Source organism: Gopherus evgoodei, unplaced genomic scaffold (assembly GCF_007399415.2).
Source record: "Gopherus evgoodei ecotype Sinaloan lineage unplaced genomic scaffold, rGopEvg1_v1.p scaffold_37_arrow_ctg1, whole genome shotgun sequence".
NCBI lineage: Eukaryota > Metazoa > Chordata > Testudines > Testudinidae > Gopherus > Gopherus evgoodei.
This window is the reverse complement of record NW_022060049.1, coordinates 3,654,530-3,673,527: the sequence shown is the minus strand read 5'-3', so window position 1 is coordinate 3,673,527 and position 18,998 is coordinate 3,654,530. Positions and strand designations below refer to the sequence as shown.

General features: G+C 58.3%; 1 protein-coding gene across 5 annotated transcripts in view; it reads right to left on the bottom strand.

Moving 5' to 3' along the window:
* ADGRL1 (adhesion G protein-coupled receptor L1) overlaps positions 1 to 18,998 on the bottom strand; it is a 96,729-nt gene that overhangs the window by 42,887 nt on the left and 34,844 nt on the right. For all 5 annotated transcript variants that reach the window (XM_030545537.1, XM_030545539.1, XM_030545538.1 and 2 more), the window contains exons 2-3: positions 10,700 to 10,879; positions 4,151 to 4,364 (exon numbers count right to left, since the gene is read on the bottom strand). In XM_030545537.1, coding sequence (XP_030401397.1) covers positions 4,151 to 4,364; positions 10,700 to 10,769 — 284 coding nt within the window. In that variant the 5' untranslated portion in view covers positions 10,770 to 10,879. The remainder of the gene's footprint in view (positions 1 to 4,150; positions 4,365 to 10,699; positions 10,880 to 18,998) is intronic.

Genomic DNA, 18,998 nt, shown 5'->3' with positions numbered 1-18,998 from the left:
CCTGGTGCCAACCAGCCGGGAGCAGGTGGTGGGAGCCTGGAGAGGGCCCCCCTCCCTTCCCTGCCCATCTCTGGCAAACAGCCGTGGCTAATGAGGTGGCAGCTGCCCCGCCCCGGGGGAACCCTGCCTGGGTCTCGGGCACACGAGCCCAGGTTGCTCTAGCAGCCAACGGCCCTGGGGAATGGCCCCGTCCACCCCTTCTCCGATTGCATCAGCCTTGCCAGGGAGAGCAGGTGGCAGGAGCTAACAAGGGAGGGATTGGGAGGGTGGGTATGGGGGGGTTGTTGGAGCTCCCTGGCAGCAGGGATGGGGGGGTGGCATTGCCAGGAGAAGGAAGGTGGTGATCTCTCCACCCACCCCACCCTGCAATACTCCTGTTTCTGCTGCAAGGGCTTCTGCGAGTCTGGCTCACAGGCCCAATGGTGGGAATTGAAGCTAGCATCCTGACTCCCAGCCACCCTCTGCTCTAACTACTAGGCACCACCCCCTCCCAGAGCCGGGGCTAGAACCCAGGAGTCCTGACTTTGCTTTATAACTGTGAAAATGTTTGCCTTGGTCTGCCACCCATCCAGCAGGACTAGCCGGATCAGCCAGGCCATCAAGGACCATGGCAGTACAAAGGTTAGGTTACTGGCACCTGGGAAATGCTGCTTGGAAGCTGAATGAAGGAAATAAAACAAAGCCACAGGAGAATCTTCCATCTCTTTGGCTGTTTGAACTCTGGGAGGCCAGAGAAAGCAAACTGAAGCCAGAGATCCCCAGGGGCTGCCTCCTGGGTCCGCCCTGAGAGACGCGTCGAATTGACAGATCACAACAATTCTCAGGAGCTAGCTAGTAACTCACGGGTGTGTGTATGTTCGCTTGCTTTACTCTGTCACTAACTTGGATTTCTTCTCCCTAGTTAATAAACCTTTAGCTAGTTTGGTCCAGGCCTGGCTATGGGCGCTGTCTTTGGTGTAGGATCTAGAGTACCAATGATCTGGGGTCAGTTACTGGCCTCTTAGGGCTGGAAGCAACCCGAGCTTGGTGAGTTTTGGTGTGAGCAGGGACGGCGCTTCCATTAGCCGACCCTAGGTGGTCGCCTAGGGTGCCAGGATTCGGGGGGCGACATTTTGTGTTCTCCCCACGGGGCGCACAGGAGCTTCCGGTTCTGCTCCCGTCATGCTGCCGAAGAAGGACCTTCTGCTGACATGCCATGGAAAACAGTGGCAGTCAATTGAGCAGCTCAATGGCTGCCGCTGTCGCCTACGGCATTTCGGCAGAGGGTCCTTCTTCTGTGGCGTGATGGGAGTGGAACCGGAAGCTCCCGCGTGCCCTGTGGGGAGTGCACAAAATGCCGCCCCCCGAATTCTGCCTAGGGCGCCAGAAATCCTGGCGCCGCTCCTGGGTGTGAGTGACCATTTGTCACTATGTCCTGTGTGTCTGGGCGGCAGGATAGACTGGAGAGGCTACGGGGAGCATCTGCGTCCGATCCGGGAGTCCACAGTTGATACTGGCTGGGTGAAATCTCATTATACAACACTCCACCAGCTTGAGGGGTCTGCCCGGTTTGCGACAGTCTCTGCACTGAGGTTGGCACCTGCAGTTGGGAGCTGCTCCAGACTACTTCCTTCCAGAACCCGGGATAGAACACGGGAGTCCTGACTCCCAGCCACTCCCCCCGCCGCTTTAACCACTAGACATCGCACCCCCAACCTTTGCGGATGTCTCACTGCTGTAGAGATGTATCCTCCCTAAAGCAGACAGCCCCTCTGCCAGCCAGATAGCCATTCTCCACGGGGCTGTGCCAGGCTGGGGGTGGGTGGGGTGGAGCCAGGTTGGGGGGAAGCTGTGCCAGACATGGGGGCTGTGCCAGGCTGGTGAGGGACAGCACCAGGCAGGAGGGGGAGGGCGGAGCTGTGCCAGATGCAGGGGCATTGACAGACTGGGGGTTGTCGCAGGCTGGGGGCGGGGGACAGTGGTGCAGAGAGAGAGGACACAGCTGAGCGGTGGTTCCAGGACCTGGCCACACAGTACCCAGGAATGAAACCCTTTGGAAAAGCCAGAAATGCTGGTAATCGGAGTGTGCCCTCAGACCACACGCTGCATGTGCCCGTCCAATGCCCGCCGGCCTGCCCTTTCTTCTGCTGGACTCCACTCACTCCTAGCCCTCACCTCCAGATCTCACTGCCCCCCATCCCCCTCCTCCCCAGCACAGCCTGCCTTGGAGCAACCCCTCCCCCACAGCCCCTTGGCTACTGAGGTGTACAGCATGGGGCGTGGGGAGGGGAAGGGGTGGAATGCCTGCAACCCTCGCTGGCAAATACCATATGGACCTGGCATGGAGAGATAGATAGATAGATAGATAGATAGATAGAATGGATGAATGGGGATAGATAGAACGTGTGAATGGGAATAGATAGATAGATAGATAGATAGATAGATAGATAGATAGAAGGGGTGAATGGGGATAGATAGAACATGTGAATGGGAATAGATAGATAGATAGATAGATAAAAGGGGTGAATGGGGATAGATAGATAGATAGATCGGGTCGATGGGGATAGATAGATAGATGGGGTGGATGGAGCTAGCTAGCTAGCTAGCTAGAACAGGTGAATGGAGATATCTAAATAGATAGAACGGGTGTATGGAGATAGATAGATAGATAGATAGAATGGGTGGGTGGGGATAGATGGATTAATAGAACTAATGGGTGGATGGGGATAGATAGATAGATAGATAGATAGATAGATAGATAGATAGATAGATAGATAGACAGAAGGGGTGGATGAAAATAGACAGATAGAAAGAACGGGTGAATGGGGAAAGATAGATAGATGGGGTGGATGGAGCTAGATGGATAGATAGAAAGGTGAATGGGGATATCTAAATAGATAGAAGGGGTGGATGGAGATAGAATGCGTGGGTGGGTGGGGATAAATTGAATAGAACGAATGGGTGGATGGGGATAGATAGATAGATAGATAGAACGGGTGTATGGAGATAGATAGATAGATAGATAGAACGGGTAGATGGGGATAGATAGATTAACAGAACTAATGGGTGGATGGAGATAGACAGATAGATAGATAGATAGATAGATAGATAGATAGATAGATAGATAGATAGATAGATAGATAGATAGAACGGGTCCATGGGGATAGATAGATAGATGGGGTGGGTGGAGATAGACAGATAGATAGAATGGTGAATGGGAATATCTAAATAGATAGAAGAGGTGGATGGAGATAGATAGAACGGGTGAATGGGGATAGATAAATAGATTGAAAGGGTGGATGGAGATATCTAGATAGATAGATAAAACGGTGAATGGGGATAGATAAATAGATAGAAGGGGTGGATGGAGATAGATAGAACAGGTGAATGGGGATAGATAGATAGAAGGGGTGGATGGAGATAGATAGAAGGGGTGGATGGAGATGGATGGATGGAGCTAGCTAGCTAGCTAGATAGATAGAGGGGGTGCATAGGGATAGATAAATAGAAGGGATGGATGGGGATAGATAGATAAATAGAAGGGGTGGCGATAGATAGATAGATAGATAGATAGAATGGGTCGATGGGGATAGATAGATGGGGTGGATGGAGTCAGATAGATAGAACGGGTGGGTGGGTGAGAATAGATAGATGAATAGAACAAATAGGTGGATGGGGATAGATAGATAGGTGAGGGAGGTGGATGGGAATAGACAGACAGACAATGGCTGTGGACAATGAATTTGCCTGCTTAGGTTACATGCAGCCTCTAGCCCGCGTGTCTCAGTTTCATTCTCTGGGGAACCTTTGCTCTCCCCCACCCTTGTTCCCCAGCTGGAAACCAGCTTGTTTTCACTCTCACTAGATCTCCAGGCTGCGAGGGCAGGGAACTGCTGAGGGGCAGGTGACTCAAACACGCTGACATGTGCACTGCCTCCATGGGGATTTTGGGGGGTAGCCAGTGATGTCACAGGGGCTCAGGGATTGGGGTGCTCCTGTGGGGCTAACAGGCTGGCAGAGAGGTGAGGAGTTGGCACCTAGTTAAACACAAGTGATTCTTCCTCTAGCTGGAGGCAGGGGGGAAACAAGGTGCAGCCCTGGGCACCCAGGGAGAGACAGGGGTCCCCTTGTCCTGGGGGTGCCATATGGGGTGCGGGTGAGGCGCGCTCACCTCTGAGACATGATCTTGAAGGCATCAGGGAGGTAGCACTGCACGTTCTCCATCTGGAAGGGGTCGGCGTCACAGATCTTGTCATCCGTGCGCCCGTAGTTGGCGTTTTCCACCATGATGACGTCGCTGCCTGGGCAGCGCAGCTCGATGGGGTAGCCCTCGCAGGCCAGTTCCCGCCGCACCAGGCCAAATGGCAGCCCGGCGCGGCTCAGACCTAGGGGAGAGAGACAGGAGGAGATGGTGAGAGGCATGAGTGGGTCAGCTCCCCATTCCTCCCCCCCCATCTACTGCCTCAGTTTCCCCACCCTCTGAAGCTCAGATGGCATCTGTAATTCACCTCCCACCTGCCCATGGAGTGAGCAGCCAGATCATGGCACTGGGAACCCAGACTCCTGGGTTCTATCCCCAGCCCTGGGAGGGGAGAGGGGTCTAGTGGTCAGAGCAGGGGGTGGCAGGGGACCCGTGGGGTCAAGTCTAGTTCCCATGGACTGGAGTCTAAATGAAACACCTGCCAGGACTTCACAGGCTGAGGACAGCGCCAGTGTTTGAGTAGCAGTGTGATCTAGTGAGTGGGGCACTGGTGTGGGACTCAGGACACCTGGGTTCCATTCCTGGCTCTGCTGCTGAACTGCTGTGTGACCTTGGACAAGTCCCTTCTCATCTCTGTGCCTCAGTTTCCCCCACCCTTTGGTTAGCTAGGCTTTGGGGCAGGGGCTGTCTCTTGGGTGTTTGTGCAGCACCCAGAACAACGGGCCCAGTATTGGTTAGGAGTTGTAAGCACTACCGTAATCCATATAATATAAGAGCAAGTTCCTCTGTCTTTCCCAGATAACGGGGCCCATATGAAGAGACAGGATCAGGCCCCTCATGGAGGGAATCTGGTCCCTTGCCCCAAGGCTGCATTCAAAGGCTCACATGCGGCTGGATGTTTTGCCCAGATCCAGACGTCTCTCACCACGCACTCAGCTCCCCGCACCGCCCGTGACCCACTTTCCAGGCAGCGGCTGAGCCGACAGTCTCGCCAATGTGCTGAGCAAATTCCCTGCAATCCCTCTGAATCCCCCCCCCCCCATCTCCCATGTGACCAGGACCAGCCGGGAGGAGAGAGGAGAATTAAAACCACCCAGAGGGATTTTAAAGGGGAAACTAGGACTCCTGGTTCTATCCCTAGCTCTGGGAGGGAAGTGGGGTCTAGTGGTTAGAGCAGGGGGATTCGGGGGGATCTTGGAGCTGGGGGGCCTAGGTTCTGTTCCTGGCTTTATATTAACTTGCTGTGGGATCCTGAGGCAGATTGTGGATCTCTCCACTGCCCATCTCCCCAATGGGACAACAGCCTGGTTGCACTAAGGCCAATGGAACAGAACAGGAAGACACAGATGCAATGCCTGATGCATGCACCAGGGGGCGCTGCCTTAAGGGCCGGTTGGCTGCACAGACACATGCTGCTGTCCCCTGGAGGTAGCACCTGGCACTGCTTCCAGTGGCTGCTTGGGGAGGGTGTTTTCCCCTTTCCAGAGCTGCAGGCTGTGCATTCAAGTCCTGCTGGGGGGGCCTGGGAGGCTCCCTGAGGGAGCGGGGACTGTGCCCCCAAAGGGAAGGTGGAGACTGGCTACCAACATGGCTGCTGCCTATGTAATTTCCCCACATACACAGGTGAAGCAGAGAGGGGGTGAAGGGAGGTCTAAGAGTTGGAGTGCGCTCTAACCACTAGACTCCCCAGGTATCCTGCTGCTGCACTGTGCTGTGAGCAGAGAAGGGGAAGGGCAGAGGCAGTGCACAGCAGGGGGGCCCCCTCCCTTCAGGTTGGTGCAGCTGGGCTGGCAGTTCGTGCCCTGGCAGTGGTACGGGAAGGAGACCAGCCTCCCTCTGCCAGGACTTTGGGGAGCCCTGGCTGCTGTTGGTTCCAGAAACCACCACCAGGAGGCGCTGGTTGGCCTGAAATTCCCCACATTGTTCTGGCCATTCCTGTCATGGGGGGCGTTCCGAATTGGGACTTGTCCCTTGCCCAATATGAGCAGACGGGGAGGGAGAGTGTGAGGGGGAGGGGGCCCACCCTGGCTGAGGGGGTTGGACCTGGGACCTCCAGCATATTAAAAGCATGTGAGCTAAAAGAGCAGCTTTGTTAGATGGCAGTTGAAGGAGGTTGTTATCCCCTATGTGGACCAGCCGCAGCCCTGATGGGGAGGGAGCACAGTGCATTTAGCTAATGTGTTACCTCCCTGGAACAACCTCGGCCCCAAACACCTGGCGTCTGCGATCCCTGCACATGTCCCCACAACTGCCTCCATCCCAGTTCTGAAGCCCGAGGCAGAGACCTAGGGCCTGATTCCCAGTGCTCCTGTCCCAGGGGCAGAGAATAACCACAGCGCAGGGTGCCCTGATCCACCTCCTATGCCAGGCAGGGCCACCCAGAGAGAGGGGGGGCAAGTGGGGCAATTTTCCCCAGGTCCCGGGCCCTGCAGGGGCCCCCACGAGAATATAGTATTCTATAGTATTGCAACTTTTTTTATGGAAGGGGCCTCCGAAATTGCTTTGCCCCAGGCCCCCTGAATCCTCTGGGCAGCCCTGATGCAAGGGGCTGGGAGCAAGGCACATGCAGGGCTCTTACACCATTTCCACACCCAGGGGTGGGATTCTCAGAGGGCCATGTTCAGCCCCTGTACGGCACTGATGGAGAATGGGTCCGGGCTTCAGGCCCTGCAGCATCCTGAGGAGTGGGGCAAGGGGCAGGGCAGCGCAGACCATGGGCCATAGTGTGAGCACCCCCCATCTCCCCATGTCAGCGGCTTTGAACTGCACAAAGGTGCCTGGCTGCTGAGCGCGAGGCCAGGGCTTGAAAAGCCAGGAGCCAGGGACTGATGCAGGAGCCGCAGGACACAGAGCCAGGCAGGTGATTAAAGGGATGGCAGGTGCATTATGGGAGATTTGCTCACGCTCTCCTGACCTTGCAGCTGCCCCTCAAAGGGGAGCGGAGAATGGAGCTGTCTCTGGCATGGCCCCTGTGGCGAGCGCGGGGCCTGACGAGAGGAAAGGGTGGGGGGAACAGGCCGAGTGAATGGGAGGGGTGGGGCTGGGTCATGTGAGTATCTTTATATGAGTGTGTGATGTGGGGGTGGGGGAGTGTGTGTCTGTGTGTGCAAAGGTGTGTGTTTGTGTGTGTGCGCATGCATGTTTGTGTGTGCAAAGGTGTGTGTGTGTCTGCAATTGTCCATTTGTGTGTGCAAGCGAGTGTGTTTTGCGGGCCCATTTGGGCACAACACGCCTGTGCATGCATGTGTGTGTCTGTGAGTCCCTGTATGTGTGTCCATTTGCCTGGATATGAATGTGTGTGTACTTGTGTGTATGTGCTTGGGCATAGATGTGCCTTGGGCTGTGTGTCCATGGGCTTGTAGGGGTTAGGGAGCATGCATTTGTGTCTGCACAACACTGCCCTCAGGTGGGCACAATATGAACCGCTCGGCTGTGTGTCCTAAGCCCTACACTGCCCCCAGCCAGGGGGATTCTCCAATGATTGTGGTTGAAATGGGAATAAAAATAATATCTGTGGTGCACTTTGCCCCTGGGATACAGGAACACACCATGGGATGTGGCGTGTAGGACCACATTCCCTGTAGACGTGATACAGACCACTTAGCTCAGTCCCCAGGGTGGTGCCCCCTAGTGGTGGATCAGTCCAATCAGCCTTATGTTCTGCCTTTGCTCTCCCGTGGGGCTGGGGGCAAGCCAAGCCTTGGGGCCCAGCCCCCCTCACTCATAGAAGAGTCCCTGTTTTAAATCTCCTCCCCCCCAACCATCTCTTCCCTGATCTAACTTTAGAAACGGAAGCAGATAGCGCTGAGATGATCAGATTAAACAGGAATCTCCCCCACCCCTTGGCGTGGGGACCAGGAATCTCCCCCACCCCTTGGCGTGGGGGTGGGGGGACAGGGCAGCCGTAAGTCTGTGCAAAGCACACTCAGTGGGTACTGAGTGCTGCAGCCTCCTCCATGCTCTTCCATCTCTGCTGTGTCCTCTTAACAAGCCCCCCACCCCCAGCTCCCATAACATGGTTTCCCCCAGTGACAGCAAGAGATAGTCCCTACCCCAATCTAAAGAGATTGGGAAAATGAGGCACAGAGAGGGGAAATGATTTGCCCAGTGTCACACAGCAAGACAGTGGCAGAGACAGGGATACAATCCAGGAGCCGTGACTCCCAGCCTCCACTCCCCAACCACTAGACACAACTCCCCTCCCAGAGCCGGGGATGGAACCCAGGAGTCTTGACTCCTCTCCAGCCTCTATCCACTACACACCACCAGAACCTGAGCCACCATCTAGGAGAAGGGGACGTTTCTCTCTGGTGACCTGTCCTATATCTATCCCTTGCCCCACCCGCATCAGGACCCCAGGGCTCCCCGTTTCGCTTTTCTGAGCACAGAGTCATCCCCTACTACCCTGACAAAAAAATGAATATGGGGAGGGATAGCTCAGTGGTTTGAGCACTGGCCTGCGAAACTCAGGGTTGTGAATTCAATCCCGGAGGGGGTGATTTGGGGATTGGTCCTGCTTTGAGCAGGGGGTTGGATTAGATGCTCTCCTGAGGTCCTTTCCAACCCTAATAATTTATGACTCTATCTATGATTTCCACCTCCTCTCTCCCTGACATTTCCCAAGGCAGCTGGCAGTGAGTGTGACTGAGGCTGGGCTGCCTACACAGAGCTGCGCTACTGACTCACCCGACCACCAGACCTGGTGGCTCTCATTAATTTCACCCAAGAACCTCGGAGCCTCAGGGATAGAGCTGGATTGAAGCTTCCCTGGGGTGTAAATCCAGAGGAACTCCACTAAGCCCAGCTCCTGCTCTCCTCTGAGCCAGCTGTAACTGACATTGGGCTGCAGCCTGTAATCGCTCTCCCATATTCCACCCCCCAGCGCCCTGCATTCAGCTCCCTCTGCTCAACACCCCAATCGAAGCTGGGATGGGACCAGATTAACCATTGGGTCCCATGTGCCTCTCCTGGCCTGGCGCCCTGCCCCCATTCTGATGTCCTGCCCAGAGCTCCTGCTCCAGCAGGCCTGGGTGAGCACCTCACGGGGTGTCAGCCAGAAAGGGGGGATGGAGGAGTAGAGGAAAGGAACAACGCAGGGGATGGCAGCATCAGGGGATCTCAATCCCCCCATGGGAGCCCCCCCAAAGATGCCCCCTCTGGCTCCCCGTCAGCTCTCCCCCCTTGCTCAGCTGCACCCTGATGAGTTAACAGCTCGACAACAGGACCCACCCGCACAAGGAACCCAGCGCCCCCAGATCACCCCTGAGCAGAGTGTGGGCAACCCAGGCACAAGAGCTTAATGATAATAACTGACCCTTGTCTGAACAGCAAGGAGTCAGAGATACCAGCCAGGGACTCATGGTAACAGCTTGGAGGGTATTGAGGGTGTTGAATGAGATCAGGGCCCCGTTTTGCCAGAGCCTGACGGAGATCAGGGCCCCCTTGTGCCAGGTGCACTGACCCGGACTGAGATCAGTGGGGACCGACCAGGAACTATGGCCAATGGGAGCTGTGGGGGCGGTGCCTGCAGGCAGAGGCAGCGCGCAGAGCAGCCTGGCCATGCCTCTACCTAGCTGCCAAGGGACATGTCACCACTTCCAGGGAGCCCCCTGAGGTAAGCCCGGAGCCTGCACCCCTCACCCCCTCCCACACCCCAACCCCCTGCCCTAGCTTGTGAAAATGAGCGAGTGAGTGAGGGTGGGGGAGAGTGGGGGACAAAGGGAGGGGGGAATGGAGTGAGCGGGGAGGTGAGGCCTCGGAGAAGGGGCGGGGCAGGGGGTGGCGCAAAGGTATTCGGTTTTCTGCAATTTGAAAGTTGTCAACTCTAGGTGCTGCCCAGACGCTGACCGAGATCGGGGCCCCCTATGGTGCCAGTCGTGGATCATGAGAGAATCTTCCTCACTGCATCTGCCTCTTCCTTACAGAGGTGCTGTGGTGGGGGGGAGCCCAGGGCTGGGCTAGCATGGGGCTGCGGGTCAGGATTGAGGGGCACCAGCAGAACTGAGGAGAGGGGGAGCCCAGGGCTGGGCTAGCAGGGGGCTGCGGGTCGGGATTGAGGGGCACCAGCAGAGCTGGGGAGAGCGGGAGCCCAGGGCTGGGGCTGCGGGTTGGGCCAAGGGGATCTGCACAGCTGGGGGGCCCCCCTGGCAATATTCTTCCCGCTGGCGCTGTCAGACCCTAAAGCTGGATGATAGAATCTGAGAAGCCAAGACCCTCATGGGACCACAGCCCCACCCCCAAAAGAGCCAGGCGTGTCCCTCCACTCCCCCTCGCAGCCCTGCAGCGCCCCCCTCTCCCTATCGCTGCGAGCACTGGGGGACACGTCTCCCCTCTGGGGGGCACAGCAGGGTGGGGGCCCAGGTTGTTCTGCAGCCCCTAGTGGTGACATTGGGCAATGCAGGCTGCGGATCCAGGGGGAACCCAGGGTCTATCTGCGTCCCGGGTGCAGCTGGAGATCGGGCGCCCCCTGGAGATCCCAGACACCTTGCTCCCCCGCCCGCTGTGGAGCCCCCTTCCTACCTTGTGTGGCTGAGGTGACGAGGATGGCGGTGATGCAAAGGCTCCAGAGGGCATGGGCGAGGCGGGCCATGGTGCCGGCTGGGCGATTGGCACGCTCCCTCCCTGGCACGGCTCTCAGTGGCCCGAGCCTGGGGCCTCTCCCGGCATCACACAGGGGGGACGATCCAGCAGACAGCAAGCCTGGGGGAGGGAGGGGAGAGAAGCCATGAAAAAAGCTGGGGGGGCTGCAGGGTTCACCTCATTCTATGCACGGCAAGAGCCCCCTCCTCTATCTCCTAGCCCAGTAGCACCACCATTGGAGAGGGGAATTCCCCCCTCTGACCCAGGGCCAATACGGGTGCTCCCCCCACAGGACCTTCTATTCTCCAGGGCAGGGACTGACAACACCCAGCCCCACTGGCTTCCCTAGTCCACAGCCAGCTAGGACTAACCCTGGCACGGGAAGGGTTAATAATGGGCTGACACAGCTCTGTGAGATCCGTGGGAGAGTGGGGTGCAGGGGTAACAAGGTGGGGGGGCTGGGAGCCAGGACTCCTGGGTTCTCTGCACAGCTCTGGGAAGGGAGTGGTGTGTAGTGGTACTGGGGGGGCTGGGAGCCAGGACTCCTGGGTTCCCTCCCCAGCTCTGGGGTTCCTGTGCCTTAGTGGTGAGTGCTGCTCCCCAGGGACGCCGTCTGGGGGCCCAGCCGTGCGAGTAATGCCAGCTCCCCCAGGGCAGTGCTGACACCTGCGCGCCAGGCTCCAGTGCCCCGGCTGGCAAAGCCCCTGCAGGTTCCTGTCTGACGGCTCGGCCGGGGCCTCTGCGCTCATCAGCGTCACAGCTCCAGCGCAGAGCAGCAGCTTGGTGGCCCCAGGGGACCCTGGCGATTCAAGGGGGGCCCTGGGGGAGAAGAGCTGAGCCATGAAGGTGGAACCACCTTGGGCAAAGAGCAGAGAGCTGGATCATAGAGCTGGCTGCAGCCAGGACTCCTGGGTTCCCTGTCCCCCCACTGAGCTCGGGGAGGGGAGGGGAGGGGGGCTAGAGGGGAGAGCAGGTGGGGCTGGGAGTCAGAACTCCTGGGTTCCATCCCTGGCTAGGGGAGGGGAAGATGAATAAGGACTAAGGACACCTGGGTTCTACTCCCAGCTCGGCTGAGTGTACTTGAGTCCAGTCCCTCTTGTGCCTCAGTTTCCCTATCCCTGATATGGGAAGAACAGCCCTTCCCAACTCCAGTGGAGGTGGGGATTGGGCGCTCAGAGCTTCTATAGTCATGTAAAACTAGAGCTGTCTCCCGAGCTGTGTCCCCCCACTCACCTCTTGCTGGAGTCCTCGTAGCACTGAATGGGGCTGGGGGGCCCAGAGCCCTGCACTGGGGTAGGGGGGGACACCTGGGCAGGAGAGGGAGTGGATGGGGGGAAGGTCAGAGACAGGCAGCTCTTGGGGGCATGGAGGCGGGGGGGGCTGAGGACAGGGTGGCCCCAGCAGCCCCCCCAGAGCAGGGAGTTCTAGTCATTCACCCAGGAATGAGCCAAGCCAGGGATGCCAACATGTAGCAATGGGCATGGGGCACGGGTGGGCAGAGGGGTGGCTGAACCCCTCATAAATTTCCCAGCCTCTCAGCAGAGAACAAAGAAGGCTGGCTGGGGGTGGGGTTGGGGGGAAGCCCTGCTGCAGCCCCCACCCCATCACAGCCTGGGAAGAACAGCGGGTGCTGGGAAGGAGGGGGCCCCCCCAGCTAGATCTTGCTGCCAGCACGTCCCAGCCACTCATCTCCCAGCCCCTGGGCATGGGGAGATGGCAAATGAACCCCTTCCTCCCCCTCCCAGCACCCATCAGCACTGAGCTGGGGTCAGCACTGACTGCAAGGGGAGAGCTCCCCCCGCTGAGCCCCCCACTCTGCTCCCTGCAGCACAGCACCCCCTGCTGAGCCTCCCCCCGCTTCCTGCAGCACAGCGCCCCCTGCTGAGCCTCCCCCCCGCTTCCTGCTGCACAGCGCCCCCTGCTGAGCCCCCTGCCCTGCGCCCTGCAGCACAGCGCCCCCTGCTGAGCCTCCCCCCTGCTTCCTGCAGCACAGCGCCCCCTGCTGAGCCCCCTGCCCTGCGCCCTGCAGCACAGCGCCCCCTGCTGAGCCTCTCCCCCGCTCCCTGCAGCACAGCGCCCCCTGCTGAGCCCCTCTGCCCTGTGCCCTGCAGCACAGAGCTCCCTGCTAAGCCCCCGCCCCCTGCAGCACAGCGCCCCCTAGTGCTGCACTGGGGCACTGGGGTCAGCACTGACTGCGAGGGGAGGGTGTCCCCTGCTGAGCCCTTGGCCTAACCTCTTAGTGACAGACAGCAGCTCTCCCCACCATCTGCGGTCCCAGCTCATCCCTGCTTAGCCAAAGGTGGGATCTAGTGGTGACAGCTGGAGGGCTGGGAGTCCGGACTCCTGGGTTCTTTTCCCAGCTCTGGGAGATGGGTGGGGCGTAACAGTGAGAACAGGCCAGGCTGAGTGATGCTGGGTTTGTCGATGGATCCCGGACACTGGGATGCCCCCGTGGACTGGGGCCCTGGCCAGCAGGACCCTGGCTGTGCAGGAGCGGCGCCAGGGTTTTTGGCACCCTAGTCGGGGGTCCTTCCGCGCTCCTGGCAATTCTGCGGTGGGGAGGGGGTGTCCTGCCGCGCTCCCGGTCTTCGGGGCACTTCGGCAGCGGGTCCCAGAGCCAGTGAAGGACCCGCCGCAGAATTGCCGCCGCAGATCCAGAGTACGGAAGGCCCCCAAGGGCGGCAAAATGCCGCCCTCCCAAATCCTGGTGCCCTAGGCGACCACCTAGGTCGCCTAAATGGAAGCACCGGGCCTGCGGCTGTGCCATCCGCACATCTCTCCCTCCCGCCCGGCTGCAGGAGCTGGGCCCGGGGCGCAAGCAGCACATGTGAACGGAGCTTTCCAAGGCTCTCCTAATTATGGCTTCCTGGTCTCTCCTGGAGGCGGCTCGGTCTCCTGGGCGAAGACACCGCGGTTTAAGAAACTGCCTAATTACATCTCAAACTGCCAAATTATAGCAGATCAGCTGGGAGGGGAGGGGCCTGGTGTGTGGCTCACCCACACACCTGGGCTCTAGCCCCAGCTCGGGGAGAGGAATAGGGGTTATTGGTTAGAGCAGGCAGCTCGGAGCCAGGACTCCTGGGTTCTATCCCTGGCTTTCGGAGGGGAGCAGGGTCTAGTGGTCACAGCAGGGGGGGTGGGTATCTGGCCTCCTGGGTTCCCTTGCCACATCCTGGTGTGACTCACGAGCAAGTGCTTTGCCCCCTTCTGTGCCTCGGTTTCCCCATGTGTAGAACAGAATTAATGAGGGTGGGCCCAATGCTTAGATGACCTGGAAGGTTTTGGTGATGTGAACACTTTGGGACCCTTGCTAGATGCAAGTCGGGTCCTGATCATTATCAGGAAGAACCAGAACTGGACCCTCCTTCTACTGCAGGGGTCACTGTGGGGCAAAATGATCACCATGGTGACCTAGCTAGGGCCAGGCGAATCGCTCAGCTGAGGGCCCTGCATCAGAGCCTTTTCTCAGCGAGTCGGAGCAGGAACTGAGGGGTCCGGGCCAAATTCCAGCGTTAATTCTACAATCCTGGTCACCTCATTTCCCTCCTGTAGCTTCTTCATGTGGAATAGCCACTTGCTCTTGTTCTAAAGTGTCTGACAGTGATGGTGGGTGGCAGTGAAACAGCTGCCATGCCTCACCCCAGAAGTGGCTGCATCTCAGGGTTGGGTGAAAGATCCCTGTGCTAATACTGTGTGACTGCTAATCAGCTGCTGAGCCCTGGAACCTCAGTGCTGGTTGAATGATCCCCATGTCGTGTCTCTGTGTGCTGCCAAGCAGCTGCCATGCTCCATACCAGAGGTGGCTGCCTTTCGATGCTGGGCAGGCGAGTCACGTACAGTGTGGCTGCATGGCTTTTAAAGAGCAGCCGCGCCCCACCCCAGAGCTGGCTGCAATGCTCAATTTATAAAGCGCCCCAGCTCCATTACGGTGCAATACACTGGCTGAAACCCCCACACCCTGCTTGTGCCATATCCCTGTTTAGCGTCTCCTCACAAAGGTGCCTCCCAAGTTCCCTGGAAAGCCACAGCAAAGGGCAGCGAGATGAACAAGCGTCTGGAAATCTCCTGCTCTAGCGCCAACAGATTTATTGGCCTTCGGAGCCCTGGATTCCTGACCCAGCAACAGCAGGTTCCCTGGAAACTCCCCACAGCCCATCCGCTGGGCAGCGCCCAAGCAACAGGGCTGCCAAGTCCGCACACACAGGAGGCTCCTTTCTACTGCAGAAGACACACAATTATTATCCGCATTAAGGTTGTGACCAGGATGTGGGGGGCCCCTTTGTGCTGGGCGCTGCACAGACCCTGACCGAGATCAGGGCCCCCTTGTGCCAGGCGCTGCACAGACCCTGACTGAGATCAGGGCCCCTTTGTGCCAGGTGCTGCACAGACCCCGACCGAGATCAGAGCCCCTTTGTGCCGGGCGCTGCACAGACCCCGACTGAGATCAGGGCCCCCTTGTGCCAGGCGCTGCACAGACCCTGACCGAGATCAGGGCCCCCTTGTGCCAGGCGCTGCACAGACCCCGACTGAGATCAGAGCCCCTTTGTGCCGGGCGCTGCACAGACCCCGACTGAGATCAGGGCCCCCTTGTGCCAGGTGCTACACAGACCCTGACTGAGATCAGGGCCCCTTTGTGCCAGGTGCTACACAGACCCCGACCGAGATCAGGGCCCCCTTGTGCTCGGCCCTGCACAGACCCTGACTGAGATCAGGGCCACCTTGTGCCAGGCGCTGCACAGACCCTGACCGAGATCAGGATCCCCCTTGTGCTAGGTGTTGCAGAGACCCTGACCAAGATCAGGGCCTCCCTTGTGCTGGGTGCTGCACAGACACAGCGAGAGGTTGCCCCTACCCCATAAAGCTCACAATTGAAACAAAGGGAAGGATCAGTCCCCCTTATTTTACAGAAGGGGAAACTGAGGCACCAGGCGACGCAGTGACTCACACCAGGCTGCATGGGGAGTCAGTGGCAGAGCAGGAATTGAGTTCAGCTCTCCTGAGTCCGAGCATCTGACCCACAAGCCCATCCTGCATCAGTGGGTCACGACTTGTTAGCCCTGCAGAGATGGGTCGGGCCTTTTGCAGCACCCCTGTGTGCCCGTCTGGCTGCTCCAGCAACAGGACCGGGGCTATTTTAGGACACGCCGTATCCCAGTGCCCAGTGGGCAGGATGGTCCCCACCCCCTCTCCAGGGATACTTCCGGCCTGGATCCTGCCTCTGCACTCTGGGGCACAGAAGCTGCCGTCAAATGAGAGGGAATTTGGAGCAGTGCAGCGAAAATGATTAAGGGTCTCGGAGGATTAAATTACAAGGGGAGATTAAAAGAACTAAATACGACTAGCTTGGCTAGACGGCGGCTAAGGAGCGCTCAGATAATTGTCTGGGAGTAGCTGAAGGATGTAAATATCGAACGGGGGGTGGGAGGGGAATTATTTGAGAGGAGACGTTAAACTCAAGTGCAGCGTGATTATGCGGTAAAGCACTGGGGCAGGATGTGGGAAATCTGGGCTCAAATCCCACTGCTGACACCAGCAGGCTGGGTGAAGCAATTCACTGCTTTGTACCCCCATTTCTCCTGCAATCTGCAAATCCTCCCTTGGTCTGTTCGAAGGACGGTGCTGGGCTTAGAGAGGAAGGCAGCTATGGTACTAAGATGGGCTATGGGGAAACCAGCTCCCCTCTGCTGCAAATATTCTGTGTGACCCCTGCGGGAGTCTCTCTGTGCCTCCATTTCCCCGTAGGTAACACGGAGAGAACAGTCCTTGCCCTACCGCACAGGGGGGCTCAGATACTATGGGAAGGGAGCTCTTAGGGGCTGGTATTGCTCCAGTACCATGGTGGTGGGAGGTTTCAAGGCCCAGCTCCTGGAGTCAGAAGAACCCTTGCTCCTGTGGCCCTGGGGGCAGCAGGGAAAAGCTGGCTTCAGAGGAGAAAAAAAGAATCCTGAATTCATTGTTATATAATAAAACAAATCTCGTGATTTAAAGTCCATCTCGCAGTGTTGGAGGCCCGGTTCACGTCCGAGGTTGGCAATGCCGCCATCTCTTGCTACATTTGTACAGCCCCTCACACAACGGGTGCTGAGCTCAGTTGGTGCCATTTTATATTATTCTTGGGGAGGCAGCATGGCCTAGTGCAGAGAGCACTGGACTGGGACTCCAGAGCCCTGGGCTCTATTTTCAGCTCTGCCGCTGGCCCACTGGGTAACCTGGGGCAAGTCCCTTCCCTGCTCTGTGCCTCAGTTTCCCCAGCTGTAAAGTGGGGATAATGCTGCTGACCTTCCTTTGTAAAGTGCTTGGAGCCCAACTGATGAAAAAGGCTGGGCAAGAGTCATTATTCATTTGTAATGTGGTAGCACCCAGGAGCCCCCGTGACGGATCAGGACCCCATTGTGCCAGGCACTGCACAAACACAGAGCTGGCCTCGCCCCCAAGCTGGCTGACAGTCTACAGACTAGAAATGACTCTGGCTCCGTGCTGAGAATCAAACCCATGGCGTCTCTTGCAGATAACAGGTGTGACGGCGCCCCCCGACCCCAGCCTGATTCCACAGGGGAGTCATGTATGCAGGGAGCAGGACAGCTAATCTTGGCCAAACAAGCAGAGCTGACTGCCATCCCCACGACTGGAGCCTCGCAGGGGAGGGGGAGAATCCCCATGGACTTTATGCAGTGTGGGGGCTCTGGCACTCAGCTGCGTGGCTCTGAGGCTGGGTGGCACACGCACTCCATGGGTGGCACCATCTCTAGGGGGTAGCCAAGGAGAACCAGTGTTGCTTAATGACAGTTAGGTGTCCTGGTTACATCGGGGAGAAGTTATTGGGGGACACTGGATATGACCTCCCCCAAGGGAGGGGCCATTGTGGATCATGGCTCCACCCACAAGCCTTCATCTGAGGGCGAGAAAGTCTCCTCCACCACGGCCCTCGCCATGTGGCCAGCGGGCACAGCACAGCCTGCCAGGCAGACTCGCGCCTGCAGCTCCACCAGGCTTTGCAATTAAAAGCCAGAATTAATGGGACGATGTAATGCTGCGAAGCAGGGGGCGGGGAGATGCTGCGTGAATGGGGCACACGATACAGCAAAGCCGCAGGGTACAGACCGTGCTATCGGCCACTGGCCAGCCCTGGGTGAGTGGCCGGTCCTCCAGCCTTGGTAGCCTACAGGAGCTCTCCCTCTGGTCCTTTCACCACGCCGATCTCTTTAGTGGGAGGGCTCCAGATCATGCTCCCCGTTTTCCCGGGGAGGGCGGGGGGACCAGCTCACCGCGTGTGTGAGTCAGTAGCTGTGTGGGGAAGAGAACCCAGGAGTCCTGACGCCCAGCGTCCTCACTACCTGGCTCTACCCAGCAGACCTCACTCCCCTCTCAAAGCCAGGAAGAGAACCCAGGAGTCCTGGCTCTCAACCCCCACTACCAGCTCTACCCACCAAACCTCACTCCCCTCATGGAGCTTAGAAGGGAACCCAGGAGTCCTGACTCTCATCCCCTCGCCCCCAGCTCTACTCACCAGATCTCACTCCCCTCTCAGATCCAGGAAGAGAACCCAGGAGTCCTGGCTCTCATCCCCTCGCCCCCAGCTCTACTCACCAGACCTCACTCCCCTCTCAGATCCAGGAAGAGAACCCAGGAGTCCTGGCTCTCATCCCCTCGCCCCCAGCTCTACTCACCAGACCTCACTCCCCTCTCAGATCCAGGAAGAGAACCCAGGAGTCCTGGCTCTCATTCCCTCACCCCCAGCTCTACCCACCATACCTCACTCCCCTCCTGGAGCCGGGAGGAGAACCCAGGAGTCCTGACTCTCATTCCGCCTCCCCCAAGCTCTACCCAACAGACCTCACTTCCCCCCTGGAGCCAGGAAGAGAACCCAGGAGTCCTGGCTCTCATCCCCTCACCCCCAGCTCTACCCAACGGACCTCACTCCCCTCCTGGAGCCGGGAAGAGAACCCAGGAGTCCTGACTCTCATCCCCTTGCCCCCAGCTCTACCCACTAGACCTCACTCCCTTCCTGGAGCTGGGAAGAGAACCCAGGAGTCCTGACTCTCATCCTCTTGCCCCCAGCTCTACCCACCAGACCTCACTCCCCTCCTGGAGCCAGGAAGAGAACCCAGGAGTCCTGGCTCTCATCCCCTCACCCCCAACTCTACCCAACGGACCTCACTCCCCTCTCAGCCCTGGGAAGAGAACCCAGTAATCCTGGATCTCACCCCCCCCAGCTCTACCCAACGGACCTCACTCCCCT